Source organism: Copadichromis virginalis, linkage group LG9, assembly GCF_057382275.1.
Source record: "Copadichromis virginalis isolate Kocher_CV1m ecotype Utaka linkage group LG9, C_Virginalis_male_GT1.1, whole genome shotgun sequence".
Classification (NCBI taxonomy): domain Eukaryota; kingdom Metazoa; phylum Chordata; class Actinopteri; order Cichliformes; family Cichlidae; genus Copadichromis; species Copadichromis virginalis.
Window position 1 is genome coordinate 827,391 of NC_140626.1, and position 12,088 is coordinate 839,478.

General features: G+C 38.2%; 1 protein-coding gene across 1 annotated transcript; it reads left to right on the forward strand.

Annotated features, from left to right (window-relative positions):
• Window positions 1-10,238: 10,238 nt before the first annotated feature.
• LOC146701053 (homeobox protein NANOG-like) lies at window positions 10,239-12,088 on the forward strand. The gene is made up of 4 exons (XM_085469282.1): window positions 10,239-10,269; window positions 10,760-11,118; window positions 11,209-11,292; window positions 11,688-12,088. The coding sequence occupies exons 1-4, from the start codon at window positions 10,239-10,241 to the stop codon at window positions 11,940-11,942; spliced, it is 729 nt and encodes a 242-aa protein (XP_085325408.1). The 3' UTR covers window positions 11,943-12,088.

Here is a 12,088-nt window from a genome sequence, read left to right on the forward strand (position 1 = left end):
AATTCATCTCTTAATCTTATATGCAGAATTTCTGATGGTGTTTTCTCTGATATCCCAGTATGTATTTTGGCTATTTTGACTATTTACAGTAGCCGGAGCCTACTGAATTCTAATATTTCTAAAATCCATTGGATATTGAATACCCCCCTCCCCCTTTACTGAAAGCGATCAAATCTGAGACTGTTGAGCTACATGAAGACAATAAAAATAATTTAAAAAAAAGTCCTGGGTTGTTTATATTCCATTCAGTGCTGAACTGGTGTTCAAATCAAATTTTATTAGTCAAATACACAGTCATACAAAGTACAACATGCAATGAAATTCCTGTGTCCTGGGGCTGCGGATGTAGCCGCACCAGGAAGAAACCAAAAAGACAAAAAGACAGTGAAAATTCGTACATCAGGGACAAGAGGAAAAAAAGGACCTCTAAAACAGTAACAGTAAAAAAAAAGGTCTTGATGGGCTTTCCAGGGACATCGGTATGCAGGGGAGAGACGATGTTTGGGTTTGGTGCCTCCAATTTCACAGACAGTCTAAATGTCTGTCACTCGTCACCAGGTCTGTCAATTTCTTGTTGAAGAGCCGTGAGCTTCTCCAAGATCTTATCCATGTTGTGTTCAATGAGAACAGTCTGAGTACTCACAGCTCTTCCCATTGCTTCGATCATAGTGGACATTTTTGCTGGGTTTTGAACAGCTGTGTCGTATTCGTGATGCCCGTTGCCTGGTGGCATTGACCAGCCAAACATCTGAGGGGAGTCGGGGAGGGTCCATTGAGGTCCAGCCGCAGAATTGCCCACAGCATGAGAATAGTGGGCCTGATTATCTGCACCCATTCTCATTGAATTTACCTGGTGCTGGGTGTACCGCTCCCTGAACGGGGGCTGTCTCTCTCCCTGAAACTGAAGGGGACAAGGGGACTGTCAGTAAAACGAGAATAGTTGTTTTAAATTATTGGCATTACACTTTTTTAAATACAGTCAATTCCCCAGATAATGACAGAATCAGAAACAATTCTGTTTAATAATAGGAGATACTTACATGAAGTGGGACATCCTGATTCACATACTGAGAATGTGAACTCCTCCTAAACTTACTCCGTCTGTTTTGAAACCAAGTTTTTACCTAAAGATAGAAGAAAACAGAAAACATTTAATGAGTACAATGGACCCAAAATTCAATTTCTTATGTTGTAGTAAGTTGAAAAACACTCACCTGTTTGTAGGTCAGACCTGTCATCTCTGCCAACTGTTCCATCTCCCTTGGCTCATAGTAATGTTTCGCATTAAAGTGATGGACAAGAATATTCAACTGTCTCTCTGTGAACACCACCCGGGCCTTTCCTTTAGGTTTCTCTGGAGCAGTGCTGGGAGGGTGCAGAGTGGCAGAGATGTTGCCATCCTGGCTTCTTGGGACAGCAAAATCTTGTTTCTCTTCTGAGACAGCAGGAAAAAAAAGTTTTTAAAAAGTAAATTGCTGAGTCTGAAACACAACAGTTTCCCAGAAAAAAAGTGGGATATTTGTACATTATTCAGAACCAAGAGTCACTTCTGCCATCAGGACTTACAACACAGAGTGAAAGAGTATTTTTGCAAGTTGTCTTAGAGGTTAGCCAACTCTATTCATGTAGCTCACCAGGCAACAATGCTGAGTACATACCTGGAGAAAAGTGCATCCCATGTTCCATCTTTGAAGTCCCAGTGATTAAAGCAGGAAAGCTGGAAAAAGTATCTCTGATGAAAGGGCTCCAAACCAAGCAGGATAGTGCTGTGTATCCTAAGGCTGATTTAAGAGCAATTCTGGGCTTTTAAGGAGGTTTGTGGGTGTGGGCAGGATTGTGGGGGGTTGAGCTTCTTCCTTTGTGAGTCGCTTTACCCTACCAAGTTTCAACCAACTGGCATCATTTACATTTCTTTAAAATGCTGTTTCTGAGGTCTGAAAACAGAAAGTACAGTTAGAAAGCAGCCGTACAAATGAGCTTTACCAAATCCTTCCACCTCACACTTTATAAAATCTCAAAAATGTAATGCCTAAAATTACTGTTTTACTTTCAATTTAACCTCTTACCCATTACTTTAGTGTCCGTTTTAACTGCTCTTAAATTAGCAAAAAAAAAAAAAATTCAACACCAAATTCAGTTCGGTGGGTCGTTCAATGGGTCGTTCAGTGGGTCGTTCAGTGCGTTGTTCAGTAGGTTGTTCAGTGGGTTGTTCAGTGGGTCTTTCATTTGGTTGTTCTTTGGGTTGTTCAGTCAGTGGGTGAGTGAAAGCAAGATTAAGTGGAAAGTGTCTATGTGAGTGGAACTTCCACTCACATAGATCATTTTTGCAAATGCATCCTCACACTAATTTGATCTCCAGGCGTTCAGTTGCACCTTTGTGTAAACCCCCAAAGCAGCTTTTTAAGGTCAAAACAAGTTTTTCAAACTCTGACAAACCATTAAAAAAGTCTGACACTGAATATCACGATGACCACTGACCACTCGTTTTGTCTTCATTAACTTTATTAAATGAAACAGTTTAAAAGTGGCAACTGAAATTACACCAATTGAACTCAGCATCTTTGAAAATGTTTTAAAATAAGCAAAATTATACCAATATTACATACAACTAATGACTTACATAATTAAGATATTTTTGATCATGTGGAGAACATTACTGAGTTTATAAGGTAGCACATGGTAGCTTTCACCTTTGAAATGCACCTCTACATTGTAAAAGTCTCTGACACTAAAACACCCACATAAGTCGATGTAAACAATAGCAAGGCTAACGATCCACAACAACACTCGTCATAAACCCACGGACACATGGATATGGCCTCCTCTGGCTCATTCAGAATTAGAGACGCACCCAGTTTAGCCAGTGACCACTAAACATACGCTAATGTGTCTTTTAGAGTTCCTGTATCACACCCTGCTACCTCTGATTAATTATCAAGTCAATGCAGACAGATGGCACCAGGGCCATGAGAGATAAATAAAGGTTTCTGTGTTAACATGAAGTAATTTCAAAGACACAGAAGTCATATTATGTGCAAATGACACAAAGTTATTGTGGAAGTAACTTGGAAAAACTTCTGAATGAACTAGAAAATCAATTTAACTGAGTTCTCGGTTATTTCTATAATCAGTTAACACTGAGTCTGAGCAAAACAAAACTCATACTATTCAGGAGTCTGATAAATAACAAAGAATTATAAAAGTAATTATGTTGAGGTTCATTAAAAGTAACTCGTTAAATGTACATATGTTTTGAAATCTCATGTTGTTATCTGGCTGTGCCATTACCATGGTGACGTGGACGCCATGGCAGGAAATACTTGGTGGACGCTTCTCCTTATATGTTCACTTTAAAAAAAAATAAAAAATTTGCAGCTCGACGCTCCTATTAAAATAGAGGACGTTTTTGGCTCAATCAAGTGTATGCGAGCGGTAAGGCCCCAGGCTCAGACAGATTTCCAGCTGAGTTGTTAAAAAAATTTAAAGACAAGCTAGCCCCTCTCCTTCTTGATCTATATAATGAATCACTGAGAAAAGGCTGGCTGCCCCCCACTTTAACGAAGGCATCTATTTCAGTTTTACTGAAGAAAGGCAAAGAGCCTACGGCCTGTGAGTCCTACAGGCCCCTTCTCTATTTGCAAATTAGACTGTGTCTCATCACTGTTTCCAAATTCCCCAATTCTCCCTGCTGATCCATCATGGGTTGACCTTCTGGCTGTTACACCTAATCAAAAATCACCTCTATCAAATATATATTGTATGCTTATGGTGACCGAATCTAATCCATCAGGTAAAATCAGAACCGCCTGGGAGCATGAATTAGGTGTTGAACTGTTTGAATCATGGTGGGATAAGGTGAATCTCATCATGCGTTCAAGTACACCATGTGCTAGGCTACAGCTTATACAGTTTAAAGTTTCCTTCAATTATAGACCAATGTGACAGATGTCACACCTCCCCTTGCGACCGTGGCTCAGGGGATTTGGGAAGCGTATCTGTAACCAGAAGGTCGCCGGTTCGATCCCCGGGCTCTCTGTCCTGGTCGTTGTGTCCTTGGGCAAGACACTTTACCCTACTGGTGTTGGCCAGAGGGGCCGATGGCGCGATATGGCAGCCTGGCTTCTGTCAGTCTGCCCCAGGGCAGCTGTGGCTACAACCGTAGCTGCCTCCACCAGTGAGTGAATGAATAGTGGCATTGTAAAGCGCTTTGGGTGCCTTGAAAAGCACTATATAAATCCAATCTATTATTATTATATGTTTTTCTTCTGCCCAAGTTTGAACCAATTTTGGACTGATTTCTTTTCTGTACTGTCAGGGGTTCTTGGAAGTCAGATCTGAGAAGAGCCTTTAATTGCCATATTTGGAGTTCCAAAGATCCCTCTTAATGTAACTCCCCAGCAAACTGAGATCTTAGCTTTTTGTTCCCTTCTTGCTAGATGCTGTATTTTACTTCCATCTGCATTGCAATGGCTTAATACTGTCCGGACATTCTTGTGGAATATCTCAAATCTTTTCCTTAGAACAATGCAATTTACCCACCCTCCGAATAGATTGAAAAGAATTTGAAATGTACTTTTTTTTTTTTTTTAAGGTAGGCATAGGATCTACCCCCCCCCCCCCTTCTATTCTTTTTTAATTTAATTTAATTTTTTAAATTGTATTTATATAGTGTTTAATTTTAATTTTTTACATTTAATTTAATTTATTTATTTAATATTTTTTCTAATTTACTCACTTTTTTCTTCATTTTTTCTTTTCTCAATTTTCTGTTCTTGTGTTGGTATGATGTTTTTTGTATTTTAACTTGTCTTTTGTTTAACAAGAAAACGTTAAAATGATTGGGAAAGAAATGTTTGATAAAATATGTCACGTAAGATGTATACAATACAACGTATATAAGTTTGTATAATCTCTTAATAAACAAATTTTAAAAAAAGTTGCTGTCCATGCAAACAATACTGATTTGTAGACTTGTAATTGTTTAACTAACAATCTTGTCAACACAAAGTTCCAATCCAATTTTATTTATGAAGCACTTTAAAATACCCAGCACAGGAACAAAGTGCTGTACAGAAAATAAGTTAAAAACAATAGAATAACAGAAAACAGCAAAAATATAGAAATAAAACACATAATGCATAAAATTAAAACAGCCCTATATATATATATATAACTATATATATGAGTTTTATTCATCTTTCTTAATCATTTATGGTTGTGGTGTGATCTTCTCCTGGTTCCTTGTTTCCCTGTGTGTGTTGCTGTGTCAGTTGTGCTGCCCCACCGTGCAATTTATTATTTTTAAACAATCGTATGAATTTTTGTATTGATGTACTTTTGTTAATTTCATACGTACAGGTGTTCCACACACTAACTCCTGTGATTGTAATGCTGTGATATTTTACATTAGTCTTTACCATTGGCTTGGTTCATCTACTCCCGCTGAGTTTGCTACAGTAATAGTTAATGTTTTATTTTTAGAAGGGTGTCCAGTTTTTACAATTTCTTTAGGTAAGCCAGGACCAGCATTAAGAAAAAAAGTCATTAAAACCATTTGCAAATTGTTTTATGTCACTGATCAGTGTATTTTGTGTTTGAAAGTTATTGGGATATTCCAATCTTTTAGTTCCTTTATTTACAATATCATTTAGTACTGTCCACGCTTTTCATATTTTTTTTATCTAAAAGTTTACTGTAGTAATTTATTTTACTCGTTCTCATAATTATTATGAATTTATCTTATACCTTTTATAAGTTTGTTCTTGTATAACAGATTCTTTTTCTTACATGCGTTTGTTAGCCATGTTTTCAGTTTTCTTTGCTTTATTCACCAGGGGATAGCGTTTATTGTAAAGACTTAATATTATAGATAAGAAGTTTACATATGCCACGTCAACATCTTGAACACAGATCTTTCTCTAGTCTTGGTTGTTACACTGTTCTTTAAGGTAGCCGATTTCTTAAGCCTAAATTATAGTATTTACACAATTTTCATTTCATTTACTCCCTGCTGCTCTCCACCTCTTCTCCCTCTCTTGTCTCTTTCTTCCTGCAAGTCTCTCCATTCCCTCAATCTGGTCCACATCTCATCACTCACTATACTTTTTCTACTCCCTCTCTATCACTTCCTCCATTCCCTTTATCTCTCACTCACAAACGCATGCATCCATACATGCAAGAAAACATAATTTATTAGCTCACCCGGATAAGACCCATGCAAAACAAACTGAAGGTTTTTGTCCGGAAACCCACCATCAAAGTACCCATTGTCTCTGATGTCTGCAAATAAGAATAACCAGAACTCCAGACACTGGCTGTGAAGAAAATGCCACCAGTATTCAATTCTTTCATTGGAAGTACTTCCTCCCTCCAGGTAACTCTCAAAGGTGTCGTAAGGAGCCACGGGCACAAGGAAACACTGAAAGCCTATAACATGGCCATTTTCAGTTCCAAGATCACCTCTGGCAACTCTACACCGCTGCACCGCTTCTACGTAACACCCCCCGATCACTTTCAGATTACTATTTGTTGTGTATGCATTAAGACAGATTATTTTTCTCGACAAACCATCAACACTCTCATTGATTGAGATGCCATATGGTTTAAGTTTGCCGTAGGAGTACAGGTGCCAGATGAAGTTCAGCCCTTTTGAAAAATAGTTCGCCTTCGCCTGAGACGTCTTGTGTGCCTCAATGCCACCCCTCAGGGATCCAGCTCAGTCAACACCAAGTGCACATCCTCTTTCCTCACGCGTAGTCAATGTTCTCTGCATTTAGCATATATCCATCAGTACGCGTGAAGCTACCAGAGTACTGCAACTGGTTGTCAATGAATTCAACCAAGACTTCCAGGTCAGAGTACGCTTTTGTGACGAGTGTGTCCCCTAAGAACTCTCTTCAGATGTCTCTCACTTTTATAAAACTTGTGTGTACTGCCAAGCACTGTTTTAATATATTTATATATTAAAACAGTGCTTGGCAGTACACACAAGTTTTATAAAAGTGAGAGTCCAATCTCAAAATTAAAATCTACTTACTTTTTAGCCTTTTTATTAAATACTCTTAAATTTAAAGACTTTGTTGACCTCAGAACTCTACACATAATTTATAAAGCAACAAACAAATCTTTGGCCAAAACATTTAGAACTTGATCAGGATAAAGGCCGAATCGTGATGACCGGAGAGAAATCCTTATGTTCAGCAAAGCTTCAGATGAAGATTTTTTCCATCGTGAGTGATCGTGGCTCAAGAGTTGGGTGTTCGTCTTGTAATCGGAAGGTTGCCGGCTCGGACAGTCTCGGTTGTTGTGTCCTTGGGCAACACACTTCACCTACCGCCTACTGGTGATGGACAGAGGGGCCGATGGCGCGATATGGCAGCCATGGCTACAACTGTAGTGAATGAATAGTGGTATTGTAAAGCGCTTTGAGGGGTCCCGAAAAGCACATTATAAATGTAATCCATTATTATTATTCAATCTTGGTCTTGCCAAACCACATGCTGGTGGTTTTCACAAAGATTTAAAAGACTTAAAACTCATCTGCAGTTTTTCAACATGGAAGCTACACACATGTTTTATCCTGTTTAACTGTTTTATTTCTTGTAGATTTTATCTTCTTTCCATTTAAATATAAAACAGAGGCTGTTTTGATAAGACTCAGTGAATCTCAGTTAAAATAAAACAATAAGAAAAACATTAAAATGTAATGTACATCTTTTTTCCCTTCTTTTCCCCAGAGTTGGTGGGGCAGATGAAGGCTCGAGTAGGAGACTGATGAAGTCAACTTTTTATATATATTGTAAATGTTGCAGTCAGTGCCATCCATTTTCTTCCAACAAGTGATGACTTTGCTATGATTAAATACTGTCTGCATTTTTGTTTTGCTTTCATTGAGTCTCTAACATCATAATTTACAATATTTGAGGATGTTAAAAAGTGAAAGTCATGAAATCTTGTGTTTAACCTCTGACCCAGAATGTCACAGCAGAAATGGAGACTCATCAGACCAGGAAACATTTCTCCAATCTCTTATTGTCTAATATTTGTGAGTCTGTTTCCTCAGTTTGCTGTTCTTAGCTGACAGCTGTTGTAGCCAGTGTGGTCTTCTGCTGCTTCTAGCCCATGTGCTTCAAATTCTGACATGTTGTGTTCTCAGAGATGGTCTTCTGTATAGTTTGCTTTAAATGGGTGGTTATTTTTAGTCTCTGCTGCCTTCCTATCAGCATGAAGTCATCTGGTCTATCTCCTTTGACCTCTGACATCAAGAAGCTTGTTTCATCCAGAGAAGTGCTGCTCACTGGATGTATTGCTGAGTTTTACATTCTTTTGTGCAGTTTGCATTAAGTTTATTTAATTTCTTCTCTTTGATTCACCACTCACTCTTTCAAATTGTTTTCTATCTCGGTGAATCACTGAGATTTAAAGAAGGTTCCACACAAGCCCTGATCAAGTCCTAAATGTTGTGGGTCAAAGATTTGTTTGTTGCTTTATAAATTATGTGTAGAGTTCTGAGGTCAGTCAAGCCTTTAAATGTAAGAGTATTTAATAAAAAGGCTAAAAAGTGGGTTTGGTTTATTATCCTAATTCTATGTTATTTATCATCAGTTTATTAATGATATAATTTGCTTGACTCCCAAATAGTATGAGATTTGTTTTGCTCAGATTCAGTGTTAAATCATTATAGAAAAACCAAGTCCTAAATTGATTTTCTAGTTCATTCAGAAGTTGTTCCAAGTTACTTCCACAATAACTTTGTATCATCTGCAAACAATATGACTTCTGTGTCTTTGCAGTTACTTCAAATCAAGACATGTTAACACAAACACCTTTACCCTCATTTATCTCTCATGGCCCTGGTGCCATCTGTCTGCATTGACTTGATAATTAATCAGAGGTAGCAGGGTGTGATACAGGAACTCTAAAAGACACATTAGCGTATGTTTAGTGGTCACTGGGTGAACTGGGTGCGTCTCGAATTCGTCTCGAATTCTGAATGAGCCAGAGGAGGCCAGATGTGTTGATGTGGATCGTTAGCCTTGCTTTTGTTGACCTTGGCTTATGTGGGTGTTTTAATTTCACTTTTCACACATTTAGAGGTGCTTTTCAAAGAAGGGGGAAACTACCATTTGCTATCTTATAAACTCAGTAATGTTCTCCACATGATTACAAAGATCTAAATTAGAGGTCTAAGTCATTATTTGTATGTAATATTGGTACAATTTGGCTTATTTTAAAACATTTAATAAATATCAGGTTTCAATACTAATAATACACATTTTGTTTAAAATATATTTAAAGAGCAGCTGTATTTGCTCTGATACATTTGAAATTATAAACTATTTGCACAAATCTCCTGATAATAGAAAGTAAATTAATCATTGGTGCAAAGATCAAACTGGTTGCTTGTCTGAAACAACCAGAGCAGGAAGTTAAATCAAAATCATCTAACACAGATCTAGTTGACATGAAAGCAGAACAATCTAAACTCATTAGATTTGTTTGTTTGTTTTATTAAATAAATTCTTCACATTATATAGACCACCTTGTTTCGTTTTAAACACATGATTAACTATGCAGACCTTGATAAATTGACTTAATTTCACTTGCCACTTTCAGACTCATTTATTAAAGTTAATAAAGACAAAATGAGTGGTCAGCGGTCATTGTGATATTCTGTGCCACATTTGTGAATGGTTTGCATGAGTACAAAAACCATTTTTGCCTCAAAAAGCTGCTGTGGGGGTTTACACAGAGGTGTAACTGAACGGCTGCAGGTCAAATAACGTGAAGATGTTTTTGCAAAAATGTTCTATGTGAGTGGAAAGTTCTTTGGGTGATCTAATACTGCGTTAATTGATGCAAACATGCAGTGAGTTCATTTCAGTAATTAGCTGCTAATTTTAGCTGCTAATTTTAGGCATTAAGTGTTTCATATTTTATAAAGTGTGAGGTGGAAAGATTTGGTAAAGCTCATTTTGCACGGCAGCTTTCTAACTGTACTTTTTTTTTCAGACCTGAGAATCAGCATTTTAAAGAAATGTAAATGATGCCAGTTGGTAGAAACAACCTGACTGGTTGTAAAGCGAAGAAGAAGCTCAACCCCCCCACATTCCTGCCCACACCCACAAACCTCCTTAAAAGCCCAGGAGAATTGCTCTTAAGTCACCTTCCTGCTTGGTTTGGAGCTCTTTCATCAGAGATACTTTCTCCAGTTTTCCTCTTTTAATCACTGGGATTTCATGGAAGATTATGGGATGCACTTTTCTCCAGGTATGTACTCAGCATTGTTGACTGGTGAGCTAATATGAACAGAGTTGGCTAACCTCTAAGTCAACTTGTAAAAATACTCTTTTACTCTGTGTTGTAAGTCTTCATGGCAGAAGTCACCATTTCTCCCTCCACAGTTGAACAGAGTCCACTTTAAATTCTTTTTGGTTTTAAAGAATGTACAAATATCCGACTTATTTTTTTCTACTTTGTGGGAAACTTTTGTGTTTAAGATTCATTGTGTTGATGCTCAGTCATCAGGTAAGTAAATCCCTGAAGGTTGATTCAGTTCACCTGGATGTAATGTTTTCAATGGGAGAAATGTTTTGTGACTTCTTCAGTCTGAGACCTTTTGGGATTTAAGACTCATCAATTTAACCTTTGTTAATTTTTTCTGTTAGAAAGTCAGTCGTGCCAAAACATATCAGCAACTGACCCATGTGGACCATATAGACTTGTGCTTACTTGTCCTCTTGTCTCTTTACCCTCACAGACTCGTGGAGTTCAGGCAGCGGCCCTGAAGGGAGTCTATCCTTGGAAGAACTCTCTACATGGGCAGAGACTGCTCTAAAAATGGAGATGAGCAAAAAAACCGCTGATACCTCTGAGGCTGTTTCCAGTTCAGTCTCAGAAGAGAAACAAGATTTTGCTCTCCCAAGAAGTCAGGATGGCAACATCACTGCCACTCTGCACCCTCCCAGCACTGCTCCAGAGAAACCTAAAGGAAAGGCCCGGGTGGTGTTCACGGAGAGGCAGTTGAATATTCTTGTCCATCACTTTAATTTGAAACGTTACTATGAGCCAAGGGAGATGAAACAGTTGGCAGAGATGACAGGTCTGACCTACAGACAGGTGAGTGTTTTTCAACTTGTTAGAATCTAAGAAATTGAATTTTGGGTCCATTGTACTGATTAAATGTTTTCTGTTTTCTTCCGTCTTTAGGTAAAAACTTGGTTTCAAAACAGACGGAGTAAGTTTAGGAGGAGGTCACATCCTCAGCATGTGAATCAGGGCGTCCCACTTCATGTAAGTATCTCCTATTATTGAACAGAATTGTTTATGATTTGATTTTATGGTATTTTTAATTTGGTTGTTGTTTTGATCTGTGTTGTTCAGCACTTTGGTCTGCCTGGTGTGTTCTTAAAGTGCTCTACAAATAAACGATGATGATGATGATTCTGTCATTATCTGGGGAATTGACTGTATTTAAAAAAGTGTAATGCCAATAATTTAAAACAACTATTCTCGTTTTACTGACAGTCCCCTTGTCCCCTTCAGTTTCAGGGAGAGAGACATCTCCTATTAGAGTATCTCCTATTATTAAAAAGCACTGTTTCTGATTCTGTCATTATCCGGGGAATTGATTGAAGTATTCTTAAAGTATTCTTATTTTACTGACAGTCCACCTGTCTGTGTTTCAGTTTCAGGGAGAGGGACAGCCCCCATTCAGGCAGCAGTACACCGAGCACCAGGAGGTAAACCCAATCCCAAATGGTGGAAACCATCAGGGCCCCTATCATCATGCTGTGGACAGTTTTGCTCCTGGACCTCAGTGGACCTTCCCCAACTCGCCCCAGACATTTGGCTGGTCGATGCCACCAGACAACGGCCAGCATGAATTTAACCCTGCTGCTGGTATGAATGTACATGAAGAATACTATATGCCTTTTGTATGAGAAACTGTAAATAAAATATTTACACCCATTCAAAACTGAACTTTCTCAGCCCCTCCCCCTCTTTATTTATAGAGTTTTTACATGTAAGTTGACATATCAGGCCCAATAAAGAGGGTACCACAGACACAAAGATATATCTCAATACA